At 37.0% G+C, this 25,586-nt stretch overlaps 1 protein-coding gene across 3 annotated transcripts in view; it reads right to left on the bottom strand.

Annotated features, from left to right (window-relative positions):
- kcnab1 (potassium channel, voltage gated subfamily A regulatory beta subunit 1) overlaps positions 1 to 25,586 on the bottom strand; it is a 118,666-nt gene that overhangs the window by 4,702 nt on the left and 88,378 nt on the right. For all 3 annotated transcript variants that reach the window (XM_015378281.1, XM_015378280.1, XM_015378282.1), the window contains 11 exons: positions 21,634 to 21,671; positions 13,730 to 13,809; positions 12,435 to 12,479; positions 10,805 to 10,849; positions 9,686 to 9,729; positions 9,486 to 9,572; positions 4,328 to 4,413; positions 2,038 to 2,158; positions 1,518 to 1,612; positions 883 to 1,003; positions 541 to 629 (listed from right to left, as the gene is read on the bottom strand). In XM_015378281.1, the coding sequence (XP_015233767.1) occupies positions 541 to 629; positions 883 to 1,003; positions 1,518 to 1,612; positions 2,038 to 2,158; positions 4,328 to 4,413; positions 9,486 to 9,572; positions 9,686 to 9,729; positions 10,805 to 10,849; positions 12,435 to 12,479; positions 13,730 to 13,809; positions 21,634 to 21,671 (851 nt within the window). The remainder of the gene's footprint in view (positions 1 to 540; positions 630 to 882; positions 1,004 to 1,517; positions 1,613 to 2,037; positions 2,159 to 4,327; positions 4,414 to 9,485; positions 9,573 to 9,685; positions 9,730 to 10,804; positions 10,850 to 12,434; positions 12,480 to 13,729; positions 13,810 to 21,633; positions 21,672 to 25,586) is intronic.

Raw genomic sequence — 25,586 nt, 5'->3', positions numbered from 1 at the left:
GACTGCAAGTACCCGGTAAGATCCCTACAGCCTCCACTCTGGGTTCCTGAGCAAAACCCTTAACCCCATATTGCTTCCTGGGCGTCACACAATGACAGCCCCCTGCTCCCCAAGGGAATGGGTCGAATTCAGAGGTACATTTCTCCAATGTGTGATCAGTAAAGTTCAACTATTATTATCGTTGGCCAATCCAGTGGGAGGGAACAAAGACACCTTTTTTCCCCCAATTCTTTGTTACACCTGCACTGTATTAATCTCAGTGCTACTCAAACATCTAGAAAACTTCATGTACAGTTGCCTAGACTGAACTTTTTCAAGCATGACGTATTATGTGTATCCACAGTCAGACCAGTCGCTACAGTTTTTAAAGTACTTGTTGATGATAAAGAAAATTGTCCCCCAAAAAGTGCCAAAGCAGTAAAACAAAGCAATTCAATATTCTGATAGATCACTTTAACATGGCATTAACCCTAAATGTTTATGATGACCCAGATGTATATGAACAAACACAGATGAAAGCAGGAAGGTGCGTGTCGCTACCTGAATGGCCCCGAGATTCTCCGTAAGCTGCTCAGGGTTGGATGTTCCCAGAAGAACTGAACTCACTCCTTCGTTTCTTAAGCACCAGGCTGGAGGGAATCACAACAAACCTCCTTTGATCATTAATACACACTGAATATTTTTGTTTTGAATCAGTGAATTTTATAACGAATAAGTTTGTCTGTTAAGTAGATGCAGATAACTCAGGGGAGTTTGAAAGGGTGTAAAGGTGCTACTTTGGTGTTTTATCACCAGCTAGGTAAAACACATTTGATTGTGTCTTTAAAAGGTGACAGTCACAGTTGAGTTGCTGGTTCAGCAGCATCTGTCACTCATCCTTACCCACAGCCAGCTGAGGCAGAGTGCAGCCCAGCTTCTCTGCAATGTGGTTGAGTTCTTTCAGCTTGGCTTGCTGCTTCCTTCCATCTTCACTGACTATTTTTTCTTTCAGCCACTGATACGACTGGCGGGAGACACAAGACAGACAGAATGAAAAATCAATAGAACAGGAAGTTATTTCCAGAGATGTAGAATAAAAAAAGACTACAGATAGGGTAAATAATTGCATGCAAAGGGAAAAGTGTCAAAGAAATATTTTTCACAGTTGCAAAACAACATATATGCATAGCTATTATTCCTTTAACCCTGCTTTACTGGAGACTTTTAAAGTAGAGAAGTTAAGTATAAAGAAAAATGCCCAAACAAAGGGGAATCATCAGGGAGCAAACACAAGGATCAGCATACTTCATAGCTGTTTTAACCAGAAGGTTCTACTTATATTTTAGCACAACATCAAAATATACCCATAGCTTCAACAGTTTCATATAAAAAAGTTGTACGCTTTAGGCATCCATATAGAAAAGGCTTTAATGTCTAGTCATTTTTCGAATTCTCCCTGCTGCTCCAGCAAATGGTGTGCATGAGTTAAGGATCATTGCCCTGCAGAGTAGAGCAGAGCAGATGACCCCGGGGCTTACCTTCATTGACGCCCTGGATGATTCAGGAATGCCATTTTCATATTTTCCTGTTATGATGCCACACGCTAGCGGTGACCAAGTCATCGCTCCAACTCCTGTGATGAAGGAAATCGAAATGGAAGTTAAGCAGAAAGAGTTCTGGGAATAGACAGCTTGACAACAAAGTGTACAAAGGGATGTGTGAGTGTTTTCTAAAATACTGGGTTGTAATCTTTATGCTGTCCTGTAGAGACTCTGATAGGGACAAAATATAAGCATATACACAACACTGAGTTGTTTTAACATACGGTAAGCTCTGGGTTTCTGTAAAGACCAAGATTGATATTGGGGACAGAAACCCAAAACAAGGGATGACCTTTACAATAATTTCTTCATCTCATGCTGGAAAAAATAGATTGGGGTCCAGGTGCTGAATGAAAAATGAATAAAATGGTGTCTTTTTTTATCATCAGTCTTATCAGGGATTGGTCAGCCTAACAAAAAGATGTTTATCGTACTCATTACCATGAAAAATACTTGCCTATCTTATGGTAAAGTTCAGGCAGTTGCACCTCTACTTTCTCCCTCTGAAAGAGGTGATATTCTGCCTGTTCACACACCGGAGGAATCAAATTAAACTGCCGTGCCACAGAATATGCCTCCTGGAGAGGTGAGAGAAGGAAAAAGAGAGAAAATTGATGTTATTGGAATTGAAATATAACGTGATTTTTTTAATATGTCGTTCACCTTTAATTAAGAGGGAAATTAAAACCAGAACAGGGATTTAGAAAAAAATTTGAAAATGTAATATACTTTTTTGCAACATAATGTACCTTAATGTGCAGCAGTCTGGGACATGTGCCTACAGCCTGATCATGTGGGCAGTAGGACATATATAGCAAACAGCTGCCTCATCACGTACACACCGACGCCCCTTTTTAACCCCCTTCATTACTGAGGCTTTCTAAATAACAGAGCTGTCATCGGGGCTCAAGTTATTCAAAGACATAAGCAGCGTTTTTAGTGGGATCACAGGGAGAGAGGATGTGAACAGATTGCAGTGTGCATAGAGAGGGTGTGAAGGAGACAACTTGAGATGGGTGCCCTGTTCATCACCGGTTCTTCCTCCTCCCAATCTTAAATCTTCAGAGAAACATAGGATTGTCCTCCCCCTCTAATTACAATTTCCCTGCAGGGACATAATCAGCCTTTGTGGTCCAGGGTCGCTGGGTGTTTCATTTCCTGCAGCATCAAACTCCCAGAAATAAGGCTAACAGCTCCCTGACTTCTGTCCTGTTACGTTTGGATTGTCTTTTTAAGATCAAAGCTGCATTGATAACTTTTCCGCAGCATCGCAGGTGAATTTTGGTGACTTTTTTTAATGAAATCCTCCGGTCCAGTAACGACTTTTGAATATTGTCAAAGATCTGAGTGCCGGATCCTTTGTTGCTCAGCTGGACCAAATATTGTAACGAAACAAGAACCACAGCATCCTTTTCCTCCCTGCTGAACAAGAGAAATAAAACCTACTACCAGTTGTAGTGTGTGCTTAAAATTTTAACTCAAGGCTGAATTACTGCTGCATCCAAATTATCTGCCAAGCTTTAGGTAGACAGTACTTCTGGTGACCTTTTGCTCCCCTTCCCATGATCTTTACCTGGATGGCAGCAAGAAAGGCTAGAACTATATCTCTGGCTGAATTTTTGATACAACTATCAAAAACTCATCCAAAGAGATGTTTTAACTCTCACAAAAAGAGCAACCATTCTAGTCTTAAATACTTTTAATTATCAGGAGGACACGCTGGGTCTCATGGTATGATGCCACGCTGATGTTGTGGGAAAATTGATATCTTTCTTCTATTATATATTAATATTCATATTTACTCACTATAAAAGTTTTCCCAGGCTCAAGCTTTTTATTGAGCCTTTGTTTTCCGATGTTTGGCTCTGCTTCTTAAAGTCACGTTGTTGACCTTTGCCAGGTGGTAAACAGGCTCCTCAATAATTGATCGGACTGGATTAGAAATCCCCTTCTGGGGAAAATTATCCTGTCTCTTTCTCCACTCCCCTCAGAGGTACGAACTGAGATGGAGATTGTGTTCTCCTATCAGGACCTAATGTGAGATCTCGTCGTTTGTGTGTGGCCATTAACATGTTGATTTGAATGTATCGGCCATCACACTTCCGAGTCAGCAGTTAATGGCCATAAAGGGACAGGAATTAGTAACGTTAATATTATACTTGTCAGTAATTCAATGAGTCATATATGTGAAACATATTTGATTGGCATGTTTCTTGTCATAAAACATGTTAATAAATAGAAATAGTTTACTAAAAATATCCATAAAATGTAATTTTTTGCTGCTTTTCTTTCAAAAGAAGATCCAGAGTTCATTAAAAGCCAGGAAAGATAATTTCAGTGTCACAGAGGTGTGGTTGAAAATGATCGGTCACCTAAAGCCTTAGCTTTGTGGGCGACGAAACTATCTTGTTCTGTTCACAGGATCTAAGAGACCTGCTAGAAATATATAGTGATAAAGTTTTTTTTTAACCCTACTGTTAATCCATTTAGCACCAGCAAAAACCCTGATTTAATATCATAGAAACCCCATCTGTGACATTTAAATACAGGTGTGTTAAATAAATTTAATTCATACTAGGATGATAAAGATGATTGAAATCTAACCCTAAATTGAAAATGTAAACTGAAACCTTTCAAAAGGGTGAAGAGTTCTGGTTTTATTTGCATAAAATGTTTTGCACTGGGCTAAAATAAACTGGCGGTTTTATGAAAATCTCTAAAAAGGTTTAAGTAAAAGATCTGCTTACCATGATCTCCATGGCGGTCCACCGAGACGTCCCCCAGTACATGGTCATACCTTGGTTTATCACATAGGTCATAGCTCGAACTATTTCTGCAGGAAGGGCACATTTTAAATGAAATCAGTCAGCTAGATAAACAAATTGCTAACTTAATCTTTTAAATAAAAGGTGTGCAATTAAATTTTTTTTTTAATACAGAAGAGGATAAAACAAAAAAGGCTTTTGATTTCTGACTGAAACTGATTATTCTCACAGAATCATATCGGCTTATAGTATGCCTACTTTATTAAAGTGTTAAACCCGGGCTTTGCTGATAGAGTCCTACCGGTATGTAGTTCACTTTTAATTCTGAGAATAAACTCAGAATAAAGTCATCATAATACTAACAATTTATTATTGTAAAAAATACATTATTTTGCACAACCAACGTGTTGAACTTTTATAACCCTTTTAAATAGCACACAACTCAATGTTCTTCTGCATTTTGCTCCACATTTAGTTTGCACTGCACTAAATCTTTTTTCATATAATATCCTTTGGCACCTGGTTGCTTTTCTCCTATAGTGTTTAAATTCTGCTGCACTTTATAAATGGTAATGTTTCACTGTTTCACTGTTGTAAACTGTGTGCAAGTGAATTTTGTTTTTTATACACTCTGTGCACACAAAACGACCATAAAGTTGGTCTAAGTCTACGTCTAAGTCTAAATAGGTTAAACAATTTCGGTCCTTAGGACTAAAAAAAACATTAAATGGTCACCTAAATGAAGTCAGATCACAAAAGGAGAGAAGTAACATTTCAAATTTTATCTATATCATATGTTTGGTTTGTTACTTTTATTCTCCAGATACAAAAAGCAGAAAAATACCATCAGCACATTTTTATTGTTACTTGCCTTCTAAGCAGGTGACATATTCTTAATCAGCAAAAAACTAAACAAAAACAAAACAAGAGGAGCTGTGAGACGGAGCCAAACAGAGATTAATGAAACCCATGAAACAATGACAGAGGAGGCATTTTATCTGTGCAAGCTCCTCAATCTAGAATAAATGATTGAAAACAGAGCACAGTGACCATTAAAGGTCAAATCTGTGTAACAAGGAAGCCCCCAAGTTGAGAAAAAACCCACTACCTGCATATGGTTCATCCCACACAGTAACAACCCAGGGGTTAACTAACAAGCTCACATACTCAAAGCCCCGGTGATCACATTCAATCTGCCGTGTTTTTAATGGAGCAATTAAAGCTCCAACATTGCTGACCGGGCAAGCCTGAGGCAGTCTGAGCCAACAAAAACTCAAATTAGGGCTGTCATTATGGTTATTCATCATCACAATGCGCTCACTCCAAATATAACACCATCAGTCACTGTGGCAGGACTTTAGTTTTCTCACTTCACACAACTGGTTCTTGGCAAGACAGCAGATAATAGGGAGAAATAAAAACAAGAAGAGAAAAAAACAATAGCAGAGGAGTTTAGGAAAAAGTTTAAATCTCAGTAGTCCAGACTTTGAGAAAAGCTTTTCTGTTTCTTCTTCTTTTACGAAGTGATAATTAACAGTCTGCCTTCCCAAACTGCATCCTGGCAAAGGAAATAAGATGTTACAATAAAACAACAAGATGCCAATGTCTTTGTTCCTGCTGTTTGTTTCCAGCCCTCGCCCTGCCCTCCTGACATTTTCTCTTTGTTTGCAACCATGCTGGGCCTGCATTTAAATTCAGCCTGCCACGATTTCCGGATGATGTAGGAGGAGGGAGTGCAAAGCGAGTTGGGAAAGCAGGACAACAGCTCTGATGTTTGTGGGAGGAAGTGACCGGTGGGAGTTCATAGTGGGGGAAATAAAAGCAATCAATAAGAAGGCTGGAGATAAGAAAGGGAGAAGTCTTTGTTTGTGTTCAGAACCACAGCTCACTCTGAGAAACAACAAAAAGAAAACAAGGTTTGCACAATCAGGTGTGTCGACCCAAACGCTATCAATTTCCAGCAGGGTTTCAGATTATTTTAATACTATTCATCATGTCTAAAAACCACAACATGAGAGTAAAAACACCCTTTCACATCTGCTTTGATCCACTTAGAGGTAGAAATGGAACTAAAGAAAAGTCGGGTTCAATTAATCAGCAAGTGATAAGTTCGTTCTGAAAGCTGATGTCACACTTGTTCTTTTTGTTAACATTTTTATGTCATCTTATCCAAAAAGACATTTTTTCTAACTGTTAATAGGCACATTTTGTGGGTTTTCATATTGAAGTTAAGGGTGAAGAGTGTAAAATATAGTTTGTTTGTTTTTTCATAAATAAGGGTTATCCGACAATCTGGGAAAAAAGTGTAAATGTGCTACAGGGGGGGTCAACAAAGCTGTGACTGTTGGCACCAAGGGGCCATCAAGGACCATATGGGGCCCTCACTGTCTTCTGAAAACAGACCAGAGCTCGCCAGTTTGAAATGTGATTTTATTCTGATGCTCTTCATTTATAGAGCATTTAATCATATTAATCGTATAGAGCATTTAAGCATTCATAGAGATTATAAATTGATATTTAAAGAAAGTTAGAAAAAACAGTAGAAATCTGTTTTTATGCATAAAGTTCAGGTGAACGATGACTCCTCCATCCATAGGTCAGTATTGGTAGCCCTTCTTATGACTCAGTACCCCTTAAGTAGCCCTCAGTCTTAAAAAGTTTGGTGACCCCTGCTCTACAGTCTAAAGACGCCCCCTTGTGGTCACTTAATTCATATCTAAATTAATCTGGAAGCGATTCGATTGACCCCAAAGCAGTAAGGAGGTCTGGATTTTTTAAATGAACATGAAATGTTTCATTTTTGTTAACATTATGTTTCCCATAAACCTGGAAATAGTGATTAAAGAAACAAACAAAATCTTTTTTTTTTGGGTTAGGATTGTAAAACGTTTAAAATGGAGGAAGGAGTCATGTTAGCAGGTTTATGTTTCCCATAAACCTGGAAATAGTGATTAAAGAAACAAACAAAATCTTTTTTCTGGGGTTAGGATTGTAAAACGTTTAAAATGGAGGAAGGAGTCATGTTAGCAGGTAAATGTAATCATCTCTCACATATCTAGTTCACCAAGCAGTAGCACATGACTTCATGATCAAGTTATAGATCCATGATTTTATATATTTATTTGTCCTCTGATTTAGAACTTAAAATGAGACAGACATGTGTGTTAAAGGTGTATGAGGTAAATCTCTGCTTCTGTCTGTAGGTAAAAGTTTTAACTCTCCTTCCACATTTGATTAATTGTTGTTCCCAATATATCTGCTTCATGTCAGGAAGTTTGTTTTCTCATCTCTCTGAATAATAAATTCTAGATTTCATTAGTCTGTGAAAGGAGTTTGGATTTCTTCCACATCAAAGCCATGCTAATAATGACGGTTTGTGTGAAGTTGGTGTGCTGACCTGCATAGAAATGCTATTTTCATGAAATGACTGAATACAAACATCTGCATTATTAGTTTAAGAACCCAATCTTAGTTAGGGTTAGGGTTGTCACGATACTAAACTTTTCAACTCGATACCGATACTAAGGAAAATATTCGATACTCGATACCATTTTGGATACCACAAGGATATAAACAAAGACTCTAAAATTCAACTGAAATATTTTCATGACTAAAAAAAATACAAGAAATAAATAAAAAAAACAATAAGAATAATATTTTGAGGTTGTATGCTGTGCACAATATTAAGCAAGCTTGATAAAAACTTACAAAATCAAAATTAAATGTTCCTTCCTTGGCTGTGTTTTGCAGACATACTGTAACAATGACACTAGCCAACCAGTTAAGAAGCAAAATTAATTCTCAGCAGCTGCACCTGTTACAAAAAAAGTCTGAAACTGAAAAATACACAGAAATATTCAATCACACAGTGTTCTGAAAGAGCATTTTCCTCTATTCTGCACTTTAGATGGCTGTATCGATACTTTTGAAAATGAGTATTGTATCCGGATACAACATTTCAGGATCGATACTTTTTTGAGTATCGATACTTTTGACAACCCTAGTTAGGGTAAACAGATTGTCTGCAACCGTTTTGTCGGGAATCCTTAATGTCCTGTTTTCCTTCTCTATGAATACGATGTGACAAATAATTTCCTGGTGGATCTGGTACTGAACACAGAACGAATGAATGTGAAAACACCTCAGGGCAGTATGGTGGAGGTCCTGTAGTCCTGTGGGCATTGTTCACTACTAATGAGCCTGGGAATTTGTAAGAGTAAGTGTAAAAAATAAAATAAAATAAAAAAAGTTAGAACTGTAATATACAGTCATATGTTAACATTACTTTTTTTATATGTATTTATTAATGTTTTCAAGGCCGCACTTCAAAAATGAAATTGTATAGAGCTGTTTTAAACAAAATTTATTTTTGTATACACAAAATAAATCTGTCTAAAAAAAAATTGTAAGAGTGAGTGGACTCATGGAGAGCATCTTAGGTTAAACACTGCTGAAATATACCAGTAAATTAAATGTAGATTGACTTTGTGCCCTTAAGCAGCAGTTGATATAAAGTCTGCTGACAAATCATTATCTAAACTTTTTCAAATGAGAAATGGCAACCTCAGTCCCCAGACCTAAACCCTTTAGACAACACGCACTTTAAATAAGAGAATAGACAAGACTGAAGGATCTATGGAGGCTGTGCAAAGCTGGATGATCCAAGATTCCTCCCTCTGTACGCTCCAAGCATGTGAAATAAGATGTATGTTAAAATAAATAGTCTTTTTTGATACTGAACAACAAAAATACTTTGTCTTTTTGGAATATAACAAAGTATAGCTGTATAAAAAATTTGAAAAAAGAATCTCAGATTTCTTCTTGCTTTCCCAAGTATAGAAACAACAGTTTGTATACTTTTCCATAAAAAAACACAATAAATTTTCTATAAAAATATGACTTTTAAAAACTTTTCATAGCTTATTCTTTATGCAATGCAGAACCATGCATCTGTTTACCAGTTTAATTGGAACACTATGACCAGCAGACATTTTTATAGCTACAGTTTAATAAGACGTGAGGGCGATCACTCCCTGCAAAGCAAAAGAAGTGAAGTTCCTCAGTGTTTCATATTAAAACAGATTTTTATGATTTCGTTGGTTTCAGGGTTGGTTAGATGAATATTGATAAGATGACTCACCCTCCATGGGAGTATTGCTGTCTGGACGGTTGGCAAAAACTACATCTACATATTCCAACTGCATCCTTTGTAGTGAGCCTTTCAGACCTGAGAGACAGATGAAAAATTCAACTGAATGGAGGATATTATAAGTAAAGATAGTGAAAGATTTTCCAATTTTAGCTTACTGTGAAATTAAAAATCAAAAATTTAAATGTCACCTTCGATAATGTGTTTCCTGGACAATCCTCTTTCTGTCTCGGCTCTGATGAATCAAAAAGACAAAAAACCAAATACAAACAATCTGAATCAGCTTCAGCTTTAATTTAGGTTTGATTTCAGCAGTCATTTTTGTGCTGAAAAAGGTTTAATATTTTCCTAAAACTTGTCAATCATATGGCTGACTCAGAGCAGAAGCAAATGAAATGTAAATTCCAGGATGTTTTATGCAAATGGTTTAGTGTGCATTAAACATCATACGGCATCCTGGCTGCACAGGAATAGATGGAGGCTTGAATCCTTCCCGCAGGAATGTTTTTTTTTAAAAAGGCTCTAAAGCAACTTTTTGTTTTTTTGTAAAAAACTTTTTACTGCTTATTATCAAACCCAGTAGGACAGGGTCTTCCTCACAGCTTAAAAAAAAACTCTTTCTGATTGTCAGTGTTTGTTTGATTTCGAGTGTTATAAAGCAGATGTTTTTTAATCTGTAAGAAAACTAAAGGTTATATTAAAAAGCTAAAATAATTCCTTACTGTTCCTTAAAAAAATGATTAAAACAAGATGACCTGATCACCATTTTTTTTAAATAATTTGTATTAACTTACAGACTAATTTCCCTTTGTTTAAAACAGTTTTTGTCAAATATTTGTCTTATAAATTTCCAGTTGAGATAACTTAAAATAAACATTGTATTGAATTAGCAGCATAGCTAATGCTGTACGGCCTCTAATGTGATGCAACAGAGCATGAGCTTGTGTCAGATTCTTACAATGACTACAGTGAGTTATAGTGACTCAACCTGTTTCCTCATTTTGAAAAAAACATTTAAAACCTTATTATAAAACTATAACAAAATAGAAACACAACAAATATCAAGTCTTACTGCAGAAAGAACACAAATGATGTATTCCTGTCATAATAAAGCAAAGTTTTTGTTAAATCATATTATAATTTTGATCCATTTACATACAAAATAGATAAACAAGTGCTATCCTTCTGTCGATAATAAATCTTTTTTTTTTTTTTATACCCCATTGCTACCGTTTTGGTACCAGGATGGTAAACAGTCTGAGAATTATTCAGAGTTATTTAAAAGGTACAAAATGTGTTTTCGTACTTACTTTCCTCCCCAGTAAAGCTTAGTTGTGATCACCAAGCTTGACCGCCTGAAATTATGGAAAAGAGAGGAACAGAATGACCTGGTGAGTGACACAAATTGTACTAAAGTGATTCAGTGTGTTCTTTACCCAGACAAAAGGGACGCTCATGCAGTTTTTCCACAGGGTGGTAAGTGATTGGAGAGATGACTTGTCCAACATCAGAAACATATGATGCTAACTATCCATCAGTGTGGGATTTTAGAGAAAATATCATCCATATCTAGTGTTTATGTGAATGAGAAATTAGTCCCTTTTGTTGTAGGTAGGTTTTTCATCCTTTTTTTTACATGAACTACCTTTCTGAAAGCCTTAAAATTCAAATGCAGACTTTTTTCTTTGTATTTTCAAACATTTCAAAATAAACTGAGTGGCAAAATCTCCTTATGCCTTTAAAACAGCAGTTTTTTGTTGTTGTTTGTAAATATCCAAAGTGAGGGAAACATTTTTCCAGGAATCTGGAGCTCATAACAAGAGATGAATGTCAAAAATAATCTAGAAGACTTGCAGTTTAGCTTTTCAGCAATCGCCTTGACGGTTCGACTGCTTCACTGCCAGTCAGGGGCTTCCCATTAATTATAGAAAACGAGTAAAAAAAATTTGTCTTATGAAAAACAAACAAAATTTTTTTTCCCCCTTCGCTTTCTATACAGCATCACATTTATAATGCAGTAATTTCTGTATTGATCCTAATATTAAAGGACAGATGCCTTAGTCACATGGGACAAATCGATATATGGCTGCACCTTCTCATTGCATTATTGACATAAACATCACACAAGTGGATAATGGCCTTACTCAGCTGCTTGTTCTTTCCTGCACCACTAAATTTCCTCTCTGCACATTCATGAGAACACTCATTCTGAAATGTCAGGTTCAGTGAGTCTTAACTGTAGCAGCATCAAAACGCCCACTGGTGTAATGCTGTCAGCCCGGTACGTGACACCACTGTGAGCATCATAATGATGGAGCTAAATCACAACAAAGCAGTGGTAGCTAAATGTTCCCATATGCACTGCAGTTTTTGCAGTAAACGCTACTATTTAATAATATCTCAAAAACCGTGAAAAATATAAATCTGCTCATAAATCCATAATTATTTGCTGTTGTACAATATGAAAGGATCTACTGTATAATAAGTCAGTATCTCTTTGAATAAAGATTACATTAAATGAGGTGGTGATCCCAAATGTTCCATTTGTCATTGTCAGTGTATAAACATGTAAAACTTGTCACTTTCCAGTCCATTACAGAAGAGAGCATTAATAAAAATAACCGGGGATACTTTAGTAACTCCCTAAAATGAATATTTGAAGTTGCAAGTAAATGCCTGCAGGCAAACGCTGATAGAGTGAATGTTTTATGCTGCAGTTCTGTGATATGTGTGCCTATGCACATGTGAACAGGAGAGCATAAAGCAGATATACGATTTAACCTTGAATGACAAAACAAAGACTGCAAATGTCAAGCTATGTTTCACATCCAGGCTGATGCAAAGCTGTATGTTGGTGCGTCACAGGTGAAACTTCTCGATATGAATCTCCATTACATTCCTAGATGCTAACTCAATCTGACACATTAATGTCTTCATTACCTCCAGCATTTCTTCTTGATGATGCTTCCCAGAATGATTTCGGCCCTGCAAGGCAACACAAATGAGGTGGATCTATTAAACTCCATTTAAAAGTCAGACACAGACACTAGAAAAGCATCGACGTTACAAGTCTCTGCAGTTTAATGGAACAGGGTGGTGTATATACCATCATGGTCATAAAAGGGTAATTAATGATGTCCACTGTTTCTCATAACTTACAAAAGAAAATGCCTTAATGCATGCAAAATTCTCCCTAATGCTCAAACATCAATAGTTTTATTTGGGATTTTATGTGACCAAAATACTTTGGTTCAAGGTCATAAAATCAAAAATAAATATCAAAAGTGGCAGGCTTTTTTTTATGGGTGTGTCAATCTGCTTTCAACATACAGAGGCTAAAATATTTGATTTCAGTAGTTAACTTTATCTTCATCAGACTGAACAGATGTCTAATGGGAAAGTCCATTTCCAATCATTACAAAAGATTCTCCATTTGATTTAGTTTTGGGCTCAAACTGGTTATTAAACTGATTATTGGATCACAATTGTTCTTTTCTTCCAGAAATGTCCTGTTTTATTTCCATCAACCATCCCCACAGAATGATGCAGCCGCCACTGTGTTTTACTTTGGAAAGTTGAGTCAGGAAGTATAACTTTGCTCCTAACATAGGAGCACCTTCTTCAACTTATTTATGTCTTTTTTTTTTTTTTTACATATGCTTCCTTCATGTCCTTTTTCATCCATGTACACATTTACCAAACACTTCTGATGTACTTTGTTGTTCTGACTGATTTACAATCCCAAAACAAATTTATTGTAAAAAAACACAACTGTGTAAAAAAAAAAAAAAAAAAAAAAAAAAATGACCAATTGTTTTTTTTTTTTATTATTGTTATCCATCTAAACTGCCTTAAATATAATAACCTTAAATATAAATATATTTCATTGTTTCATTTAAATGTATTCCTTGGATCCTTTTTCTTTTTTGTTGTTGTTTGTTTTTTTTTCAAAAAATTATGCAGCATTTAAAGTATAAGAATTAAACTATAACAGGAAACCTAAAGAATATTGTAGGCAGGATCAGATTATTCTACCTCTTAAATTTGTTTGAGTACAAGCATACCTTGTCTTTTTTAATGATATTATAAAACTTGCCCTTTTGTGTGAAACAACATGTCAGTATTGTATTTGAAACCTCTGTGCCAAATTCAAATGTAAAGATGCTATCCACAGTAAGACATCAGTATGTAAATGATTATTCCTTTAAGAACAATTTAATTCTTAAAACACCCACCTGCCGCCTGCATAAACCTCAGCTGTGTCAAACAAGTTGACTCCACTCTCATAGGCGATGGTCATTAGCTGCTCTGCAACCTGCAGACACGTCACATCAAACACAGAAACACACGCAGAGAAAAAAAAAAGGTGATTCAAAAGTCTGTGTGGACAATTTATCAGTCAGGTTTAATATTTCAACATTTATTCACTTTTTGTTCAATAATTTGGATGTTTCTTCAAACTAGACGTCCAGAGCAGGAAATAAAATATTGATCGAAGAGTTGAAAAATAGGGCAGCCAATAAAAGCATGCAACAGCATATTTTATCTAAACATTATTAGTAATGCATTTTAGCTGGAAGGCTTCCTCAGAGCATGAATATTATCTAAAGTAAGTTCATTTATGTAACATATTTTTACAACAGCAACCTTGAGTGCAAATGCAGAATATAGTAACAGAGCTTCACCTTCATAGCAACAACTGAACAATGCATGGTCTTTAACAGGAAATTATGATTTCAATTGGAAAAACTCACACAAAGAGAAAATACAATTAGGAGAAATTTATTGATACAATAACTTTGTCTTTGGCGCTCAGACCTTGGCAGAAAACATAGCGCTTAATTTTGATGGATATGCATGAACAGGAGCAAAGCATAGGGCTGTTCTCCCCCCCAGGCCTGAAACTGGTGGTGGAGTGGAGATAGATGAAGTTGGTCAGTCTGTAGACTGCTGGTTAGCGAGACGGTATGCTGAGCTTTATGGGGAGATCCACTGGACTGCAGGAGCTGATACTAGAGCTTCACTAAGGGACCTGGAAGATCGAAGTCCAGTTGGATATCACAGGTTGAGAGAACCTGTCCATGATGAGCAAGCATTGAGCAACAGTGGAGAGGAAAAACTCCCCGTTGGGAAGAAACCTCTGGCAGAAGCAGGCTCAACATGGCGGTCTTCTGCTGGATCGGTCCAAATGAGACAGGGAACGCAGTAAGGGTACGGGAGGAATTACACTCTAATGAAGCTTAAGCTATGGTGGTGGAGGAGGGGCTGGAGGTGGGTTGAAACAGTGTCATCTGAATGAAGTCACAGCGCATCCGTCACCTGCGCACAGAAGCAGACTAGTGCGGATTGGAGGCCTTTTAAGATCAACTTTGGATGCTGACTGGCTTTCGTGGAGGTGTGGTTCAAAGCTGATTGGCGGTGTCGCAGGTGGATGTAGAAGAACAATGAGTTTCTTCAGATGAACGTCCGCCTAGGCTCCATTAATCAAACTAAGTAACATTGGTGTAAAACGTTCTTAGTGAGACTTGCTGTTTTGATTCTCTTTATCATATATGCCTCTTGGACAACTTGTGAAAGTTCAGCAAAGTAGCTTCTATTTTGTCATGGTCTATATAAAACTGTTAGAGTATGGAAATGGTATTTAGCCACATACCACAGCTTCTAAATTTCAAGTTAACATAATGGAGCAAGATTCGGTTTTAAGTTAAAACATCAGAAAACCTAAATTTGTAATTGATGTGAAAACACTGGACTTAGCTGTAACTGATCGATGATAACCAGGAATGAAGCATTTAATCCTAGCAGCTGTACTGAATTTCCTTTTCAATCCTGCCTTCCAGAAGAATTGGTCCACCCCTTTGGTTCAATTTGCATCTTTTCTAAGCTATAACAAGGCCTTTTTGGGCCACTCTATAAAGCCTGGAACTCAACGCAATGCAGAGATTTTGAATTGAAAAAGCTTCCTGGATGGGAAGTGAGACTTCTTCAAATTTGGAAAACAAAGCCCAGTGGTTTGTTTTTTAACTTTTTTGGAATGACTATGAGACCTAATATAATTATAATAGATGATGTATTTACTGTGATTCATTATTTTATGTAAAGTAATTGACTCATTGTTCCTTATTTTAGACTTGCAAGTATAAATTTAAGGACATTTTAAAAACTGTGAGCACAAGTATAGCCTAATGGTAAAGTGACATTCATTTAAAGTTTTATTTTTCCACACTTTGCTTTGCCTTTAAAATCTTGATATGCAGACAAAAAGGTTAAGCACAAAAAAAGAAAAGTTCTTTTTGCTTATAAATGGTATGGAATATGATTTGGATAGGTAAAATCAATATTACAAAGTATTTATCTAAATTCTCATTTAAATCCTTTACTTCAAAAAACACTTAAGTTTCAGTCTATTCAAGCCTCGAAACGTTTTTTGTAAAAACATACATTTACAAAATCAGGATCTGTCCTAACCTAAATCAAGCAATCAAGGGCTTTATCAGTGGCATCAGGTGCGCTTGAGACAGACGACCCCAAGTACTCTTTTATCTATGTTAATATTTCATCACATGTTAGAAAAAAGGTTTAATCGACAGAATTCTTTCAAAATCTTAAAGGAAAAATGTTGCAAAACCAAAGTAGTTTAAAGGGATCTGTTACTATCACATCTAGATTTGGCAGAAAGATGAAAGCTCAATCAGATTTTGAGCAAATCAGCATGATGGACACTGAAGCCAAAGTGGAAGTGCGTTAACGGTCGCCATGATTAAGGCTGCAGAATAGTTCTGGCAGTAAGGAAAGAAGTAGGAGGAGGAAGATTGATGTTTCCTATCAATTGCAGTTAGAATAGGAACATTACGCCATTTCTATTCAGTGCTTATGTGCTATATGTATTCATACAACGCTTTGAAGCTGAAGAAGCTGATGCACTTGAGCTTTGGCTTAAGAGTCCTTACCTACTTGCTGTATTTGGATGTTTCTAAGGATCCTGTGTCGAAGAAGGTCATAACAGTAAAGAGTACTAGATGCTTGTCATAATGAGGCTGACTATTTTTTTTTCTTTAATTAGAAGGAACTATTTTTTATAATTTGTGTTAAACTGCTTTAATTGATCAGGTAAGAGGGTTTTTTTAAGCAAGCAGATGCTAGTTTGCAAATTTTTTCAATAAATCACATTTGCAGTGGGGCCCTAAATCTTTTTCTTCTCTACAAAGTAAGGGCAGAGGATAGGTAGTCAAGGTTACAATGTGATGATATCATACAAATCTATAACCAGCATAAGGATTCATTATACATCTTTTTCCCGTTCAGTATAACCATTTTTTCAAAGCCCATCCATATGCAAAAACTGCATGAATATTAATGAAATTCTATTACTTTGAGAGAAAGTTAAGAAGCCATGGAGGAAAAAAAGACAAGGACCTAGAGAGCAGTATCCACATTTAAAAATGTCTCAGTAAAAGTCTCTGAACCCTGGGCTACTGTTAAAATGGAGCAGAATAAAAAGATACGTAATGCTCTCCTTACAAAGAGGCACTAGTTAAATGGAAAAGCATACAGGAAAGCAAGGGGAAGGAGAGAATGAACTGTTTGTTTTCCCTTCTGAGTGCAGATGAGAAGCACACTGCTGTGGGCACCAGAAGGGCATCATTAGTCCAGTGAAGGAACAACAGGCCCTTTTTCTAAGAAAAGGTCCAATATTTTAAAACTTTATGAGATGATAAAAGTTCAACACAAGAAACAAGAAGTAGGCAAGGCTGGAAGTTTTCCAACTTAGTTCTGGAACATTTTTTATACAAATTGATGTATAGGTTAAGCAGTCAGATAAATACATAAGCCAGGCCTTTTCACTCTTTCCAACATACAACGAGTCATTAAAGTTACAGAAACTTTAGGGTGACAACACCTTTCTTTTTTCACCACCTGGTCTGCAAAGGTGGATAGAAAACAAAAGCTTGACAGATATGACAGCAAAGAAAGCCAACGTTTTTCCTCTATCATAACCCCAGATTTAAGGCTGCCACAGCCTCCCACATCCTACCCACACAGCCTCACAGAGGACTTTATAACTGCGCTGCTTTCGCTCCTCCAAACACCACACTGCTTTAGAATCAGAAACTGTAACACCGAGGCTTTCTATAACTCACTGTACAATTTATGGACCTGACTCTGACCTTTTCAAATGAGTAAGCAGTGAAAACTTGCTTACCCACACACTCATGTCAGCTTTCTGTCTGGAAACCAGGTACATTAAAATAGAACCATCCTTAAATATGGACAAAGATCTCCAGCCTTGAATAGAAGCACCTTTTAAAACGGACCTTTAAGCTATGCATTTATTCCTATAAGCCGGTACACAGATGTTTGGGTGTAGAAGTTTGCCAGAAAGCTGTATGACATTGACATCCTAGTGGTTATCAAAAAGCTCTGCTGTCCTACTACCACAAATATAAACCTGAAGTTTGCTAAATCTTTAGACTATTACTAACCAATGTGCTTCGGTCATAAGATTGGAAGTTTTAGGTTTATATTTAAATGTGTAACACCATGTAGAAGAGCATCCCATGTCTACTGTTAAATTTGGTGAAGGATTTACGATTCTGTGGGTCTGATTCACCTCCAAGGGCAACCTTGACAACATGTCCTCATTAAACATTGAAATGCAAGAAGATTCTCAACAAGAATCCATTTGCATCTGTTAGAAATCTTGAAATGGGTTATCATTTGGTTTCTTCACTGGGATAGTGATAACTTCCAGTCCTCCAAAACTACATCCTACTGAAACCATGTTGGGTTCAGTAGCAAAGAGGACAGTCAGACAGGAAGACTCCTGCTAATGATGGAATGAGTGCCATTCAATCAGCAAATGGATGTCGTATAACATATTTACAGCCGGTTTACTCATTAGTGTTCAGTGTATTTCTTCTTTGTCCTCCCAGAAGAACTATAATGACATTAAAGGTTGAACTATATTTATTTTTTTCAGAGATTAAGCCGCTGCAATAAAAGCTGAATTTATTTAAGGCTTGTTACACATCTGTAACAAGGGGTGTCAATAAATCTAGTTGGCACTAAAGACAAATGAAGAAACTTCTGAATATTTTTTTTCCCCTGATGTGCTGAGAGCTTCAGCACTGGGTCAATCATTTCATATCCACTCTGAGCTAACAAGCTATTCCGTCGTAACTCTCTGATGTTCAATTCGCCTGAAGTGGCTGAGAAGTATCTGTGACATCAGTGTTGGCAGCGGAGACATGCAGAATAATTGGGTGAAAAAGGGTACAGCATTTCGTTTTGGCGGGCGGGGGGGCTTGTGTAACTAGATGGTACTCAGCCCCTAGGTATGAAATATAACTCTAGTGTGAGCCTTGTCTTTCTCTGTCCTCTGTGATCAGCTTTTCTGTATTTTCTGTTACTCTGTGTACTTTAGGATCTAATGACCCTGAAACCAAGCTCAAATAATATTAACGTTAATAGGTAAGAGTGTCTGTATCCCTATGTTCACATATAAACACATTAAATGTGTCTCTAAAAGCAAAGTGGTGTTTGTTTTTCATACAGAAGCTTAGATTTGACTTTAAATACATGCATCCTCAATAAAAGAGGCTGTATTGTCTCGATCCAGAGGAATAATGATCACATATTCCCAAAGCTAACCATACAGCTATTAACCCTAAAAAAAATAAAAAGACCCGAAGAATAATAGGCTGTAATCATAGAGAAAGCTTAACTCTAACAACAAGCTCTACTTGTCTAGAGGACAAAGGGAAGCATCATCTATAATTAAATACATTTTAGGAGATTTACAGACTTACGAATATGAGAAAAAAGCATCAACATAATTTAAGGGATCGTTTTAAAGTTTGTTTCAGTTTTTCCACATTTTAATATGAACTTTTCCATCTTTATTATAATGTTAGAACAACATTCTTGCATAGCTGTGGACATCAGTCTAACCGAAGCGCCTTTTGATGCCATTCAGATGTTCAGTCTTATTGAGTCCATCATTGCCATCAGCTATAGGGAATCCAATTAATATTAGTAATAATGGTGAAGTTCAGTCTGACATTAAATCTTTTTTTTTTGTTGTTGTTGCGTTTTTTTTTTTTCGTCTGGTGGGATAACCAAAGTGATTCAAATTTGCTTATAGTTAAAAAAAAGATAGAAATTTGTATGATAGAACGTGTGTACCCGTTTTAGCTATTACAGTTGGCATTGCTGATCCGACTTTGATCAGCTAAACACACATTAAGCCCAACTTACAGAGAAGTAACCCGCTTTACTCTTTACAATGTTCCATATACAGTACGCTTTTACTTTGAAGTCTACACACCAAATAGAAGACAGGAAATACTAAGTGGTTGTCGGGGTCCTGACAGCTGCAAATAGCTTCAGTAGCAGTAAATCTGTTCGGTTTGATATTGATATAGACTACATGCATGAAGTGCTGGTCAAAAATTTTTATAAATAAGACAAATGCATCCACAATGAAATGTCTATCTTTGAGGAGTGGCTCCTCAAAAATAGAAAAATCATGAACTGTTTGCTACTGTAGCCAGGGTCAAATATTCTCTGGAAACAAGTGCTGATGTATGAATGACAATAAAATGGAAGTGTCATGATCTGGGCTCTGACAACTGGCTTAATTATTTATTTCATTCACCTGTCAAACTCTGCCCGGTTTCTAATCATTGCTCATCTGATCCACCTGCTCCTGCTTCTGTTTAAGGTGCTTGTATCCAGCTGTCATGGCCAGATTATTCTCATTCTGGTGTGCCAGTGGAGAGAAGGTTTTAAGCGTGCCATAGTGTTTCTGATTTCCTGATCCGACCTGTTCTGCCTCTTAACCGATGAGCCTGACTGCTGTTCCTGTCTGAACTGTCTTCAGACTCCAGGAACTCTAAACTTTTCTGCTCTGATCTGTTTGTCTGACCTGGCTTCGGACTCCTGCTTGTTATCTGTTCTCCAGAAACCTCTTTCAGCCGGTGGGCTACCATCTTTTTGGTAGCCCACCGGCTGGATCTTACCTCATTCTCTGGACACGGGCTGAACTGTTAAACCAGAGTTTCTTGGGATAGATGCCCTAACTGCTTCTACTCAGATCATCTGTGTTTTAAATAAAAGCTTTTGAGTTATCAAACTGTCTGTCTTGCCTTGAAAACTGGGCCCCTCTCTTCTGAGTCTTCACAGGAAATCTATGGCTAAAATAACAAGTGTGATGTTTAGAGGATTAGCTTTGAAGTACAGAGAGGGAATCATTATGATTTGACGGTGTAGGAGGGTCTGGCATTGCACTAGTTAAAAGGGCATCATGAGGAAAGAAGGTTATGGGGAAGCAAACATCTCAACAAAATATAGCATAGGCAGGAATAAGTCTTTGAGTTGGATGATAATTTCAGGCATAGTGAGAAATTGGCTACTTATTAGCTTTAGGATTTAGGTTTTAGATTTGCCAGCAGAACTCTCAGCTCAATTAAACAAACAAACAAACAAAAACATATGTGAGCAAAGTAGCATCACAATTTTATTCTATTAAAAACATTTCTATTCATCAGCAAACTGGAGAAGTGGAAGGAGACCCTCCCAAAAATAGGACCTAATATTTCAGCTTTAAAGACAGTTATAGGAAACACAGGACATTTATTTAAATTTCTAGGTTTAAAGGAAAATGTTATATATATTCACTCATCAGAAAATAAGCAAACAGCAATAAGATAAGCAAACTGTTGTCCTGCTTAGTTTCAGACTGTGCAAGTGTCCTACCAAAGTTCAACCAAACGTGAACAGGCGAATTATTAAAAAGTTACTCAGATCAAATGTTTCATTTTACACAGTTGCATTTTAGTTCTCATAGTAGTTTAATTATTGTTATATTAAAGGTGGAAAAACATGTCAAGAGAATATTATCATGTTTTTCTTTTTATAATTTCTCTTTATAACATTACTAAAAACCTGGCTTTCTAAAAGAGAGGGCATCCTCTTTAGAGTTGCCGTATGTTTCCTGATATCCTTTGAATAAAGTTTTTCCTGTTTTTTATTAACTGCTTACATTTTTCTGCTCACTGTTAGCATTTTAAAATCCATCAGAACATCCTTAGAACCAGTTTTAACTACATATATATAAAAAAAAAAACATTTGTCATACCTCGTCAGTTATCTGTCCTCCAAATGTGACCCATGTACCTGCAGGAGAGAAGGAAAGGGAGACTTTATCACCTGGGAATTTCATCAAGGTTTCTCTGCTGTCAGTCCTTTTTTCAGTGCCTCTCTTTGTTTGTGTCTGGCATCCAGCGGTAAACACAACTAATCCCAACATTGTTACGCCAGGCGATGGAGGCTGTCAGGCTCCCAAGAGGAAAATCTGGCCTGTTCAGAGCTGCTGCTCGGTGCTGAGGGATCACCTGGTGTGAGTGCCCGTTAGTCACAGCACCTTTTTGGGTGACTGTTTCTGTTTGCTACCACCATGCATATGTAGAAGGTCTTGTCTTCCCTGTTCTCATGTGCATTATTCTGACTATGTGTCAGTATGTGTGTGATGAGGGCAGATGTGAACAAAAGCCTCCCAATGGCCTTGCAGACATAGAGGAAAATCCAGACAAAAGGCCAAGCCTCCTTTCAGAGGAGACAGTAAATCCTCAGCGTATGGTTCCTTAGTGAATACATACCTGGAAGAAAATGCTTCCTATTCAGCTTGTGACAGAACACTTAACAGCGACCCTAAAGCTGTCTGAACCTCCTTACCAGAGGGGAACACATACTGAATATGAAATATATGTTTTCCTTTTTACTTTTATAGGAAAAAAGATCAAAGCCTGCATGATGAACTGCAAGGGTATTAATAGGAAATTAAACATTTGAAGAGGAGACTTAAATGAAAAGTGTTAGCATACACCATAATTTATCAAAGAGATAACTTTTTAGACATTCATGGATCCTTTTTTGTTCTAAAAAAAACTAGCCTTTTCTCCTTTTTGGCTCAGAAAAACAGATTTTCTGAGCCAAAGTTTTTCTTTTTAACTGCTTTTGAACAAATCTGTAAGAAATCAACTTCATCTTCAATTGAGCTTAAGAACTTTGGGGTATTTAAACTCTTTATGTGAAGTAATATTCTGCTTTTGGCTGTAAATAATTTTTAAACTGGTTTGCACAGCACAGCAGATAAATTCCCTGTTTTCTTGCAGCAAGAAGGTCCTTGATTGCTCCAACTGGAGTTTACATCTCCTCCTCCTTATGCATCAGAGTCCAAAAACATGACTGTTAGATTAACTGGTCTTTCTTCATTGACCATTGTTATGAATGGGTGTATGTGTGTTAATCCATTGGTAAATCATCTCATCATCATTTACCTGCTCAGATTAAGGACACATTTATTTTAAGAAATCTTTACTTGTTTTTAGATCATTTCATTGCAGTGCATAACAAGGTAGAAATCCTCTTGAGGGTGGATGAAACAAAAACATTGAAGGTACATGAATACTTTAACAGGGTGATATATGTCAGAAAGAAAATCTGTATTAGCTTGTAATAGCGACCTATTTCAAGGAAAGAATTAACAGAGTTACTTCAGCTGTCAATGTCAACTGCTTACAAACGGTGTCAGCTGAAATGTGTAATTTAATTTAAAAGGTTGTACAAGTAGAAGAGGCTTTAATGTTTAGTTTTTCTCCCTCTAGGAATGCAACAATTAGGTGCTGGATGCTGTTGAATATTTACCTTTCAGATCTAATAGAATCACCTCTTCACTCAGTTTGATCCTCCTGCTGAATCTTTTATCTGTTGTCCTCATCATTAACCCAAATACAGAAGACCTTTACACAAAGAGCCTGTTTTTCTCTCACTTTGTTGACTTTAACTTCTTACCTTTTTATTAAAAAAAAAAAAAAAACGGCGAAAACCCGGTAGAGGAGATATAATGATATGGCTCATTATTCTGACACCCTAAAGACAGACTCGCTCCGTTGTGTCGTAATGTGTTCCTGCAATCTAATGAGGAGCAGAAAGTCTTGACGTGCATCACCAGCAAAACTGCAATCTTGTTCATCACGGTGGTGATGGTCGGCTGGCTGAAGCAATGTCAGCGCCTGAGGGAAAAGTCTCTTCAGGACATTGTTAATGCCTGTAACCATGGCAGCTTTGGTTATCCTCAAATGCAGCTTGAAGCAGAGCCATTACAGCTCAGCACCATAATATAGCAGGGCAGCTGCATCATACAGGATGCCGCCTTTAAACAGTTTCCATTTGCAGGTTTTTACATGTAAACTAGTGCTCAGTCATCCTCCTGGCTGATGCCAGAGTGGGGGAAATGTAACCACTGCTGATGGAGTCCAGTCACAGCTTTGGGCTCTCTGTTTGAGACTCAGCGTGGGATGACAAGCCTGCGGAGCTCTAATGTCAAGGCCACCGCTCCTCTCAACCCTGGCTCTGGCTTCTGTTTGATGGAAGTTATAGCCCTATTTACATCAAGCTAAAGATAGAAAAAGCTGGAGGTGTAGCTTGTTGTTGCTTCAGAGCCTAATTCAATGACCTTTTAGCATCTTAGCTGAAAGTGTGATGCATTCAACTAAGTGAAGCTTCAATTAAATTCTAGTAAGGACGTTGGGGAGTTGGTAATCATATTCACAGTAAAATCCTGCCTTGCTATAACCTCCCTTTACAGAGAATTACTTATAAACAAGTTAATCTAGCAGAAGTTCTAGTCTTTTGGCAAAATATGTTATCCTTTTAGGTAGTTTTACCCCATAATGATACTACGGTATTAAGTAACACATGCAATTGCAGAAGTTTACGGAACAAAACCTGAAAATATCCCTGATTTTTTAAAGTATCTAACAAATAAATATCTAAAGGGATTAGGAAACTTTCTTATTTGTTCAGCACCCCTGGATCAAAACTTTATAGAAGTTTGTTTCATTACGTTTAAAGGAATGAGATTTTGTGGCTTTGTCTATAGACAGAGAGACTGACCCTAATCGTTCTTCAGGAGAAACTCAACCTTGGTCAGATTGAGAAGAGTGTCTGACTGATTGACTTTATTGATCTCACAGTGAAGAAATTCACTCGTTTATCAACTCAAATAGACAGAAAGAAGAAGATGGTACCAAAACGAGGAAAAAGGTGCAAGGGGGTATATATAGTACTTACAGTACATCCACATGTGACAGCTGAAGTCTCTTGAAAAATTATTTTTATGTATCACAGATTTATTTGGCTGGAAATTCTGACTCTGGAAATGCTTTTATATGATATTCTCTATTACAGCCTGACCCAACAAGAAGGGTTGTTGAACTGCTGGAAGGTGACCTCCCTCCCCACCATCATTCCAAGCCTTTGGAGCCTGTAAAGTCCGAGGATCGTGCTGGATTTGCCGTCATATACAGTCCTGTTAACTCTGACTGGCTTCCATTTGAAATAAAGTATCCCCACATCATGATACTCTCAGCATCATGATTTTTTTTTTTTTTATTGGAAATGGTGTACTCAAGATTTGTGCCCCCCAAAATGCTCTACATATTGGCCTATCGGTTTGATTTAATCTCATCTGACCAGAGCATCTTTTGACCAGTTTGTAATGACTTTCCTTTAATGATGGATTTAATTTTTCCCTTGTTCATTAAGAGCAGATCTGTGGAAAGCATGGCTAATATCATACATGCAGAAAGGTCTCCAGTCTGCAGTGCATATTTCTGCAGCTTCTTCAGTCATCCTGGACCTTTTGGTCATTACTTGGAAAAATGCTTTCAGTTCCTACTCTGTATATTTTTAACAAACCTCTTAAGCCTTTACGCTGCATTTGAACAGGTGGAGTTTATTGGGTGTCTTGTGAAGGCAGTTGCATTGAATTTTATTTGCAGGTTTCACTGAGTGCCCAAAATACATATGCACACTTTTATTTTCAGTCTTTAGCTTCAAAAGAGGTTTAGAAAATTGTTACTTTTATGTCACACTGTTATCCTTAGTGATACTGATCTATTACTTAAAATCCCAACAAAATACAATGACGTTTGAGGATGTAATGTGGTAAGATGGTTGTCAATATAGCTGTCCTGCAAATATGTAAATCATCATCATAGATTGTTTTTTCTTATTTCTGGTTTCATT

The sequence above is a fragment of the Cyprinodon variegatus genome, unplaced genomic scaffold (assembly GCF_000732505.1).
Source record: "Cyprinodon variegatus isolate N-32 unplaced genomic scaffold, C_variegatus-1.0 Scaffold168, whole genome shotgun sequence".
In the NCBI taxonomy this organism is placed as follows: domain Eukaryota; kingdom Metazoa; phylum Chordata; class Actinopteri; order Cyprinodontiformes; family Cyprinodontidae; genus Cyprinodon; species Cyprinodon variegatus.
The sequence above is the reverse complement of the archived record's forward strand: the minus strand, read 5'-3'. Positions and strand labels throughout refer to the sequence as shown.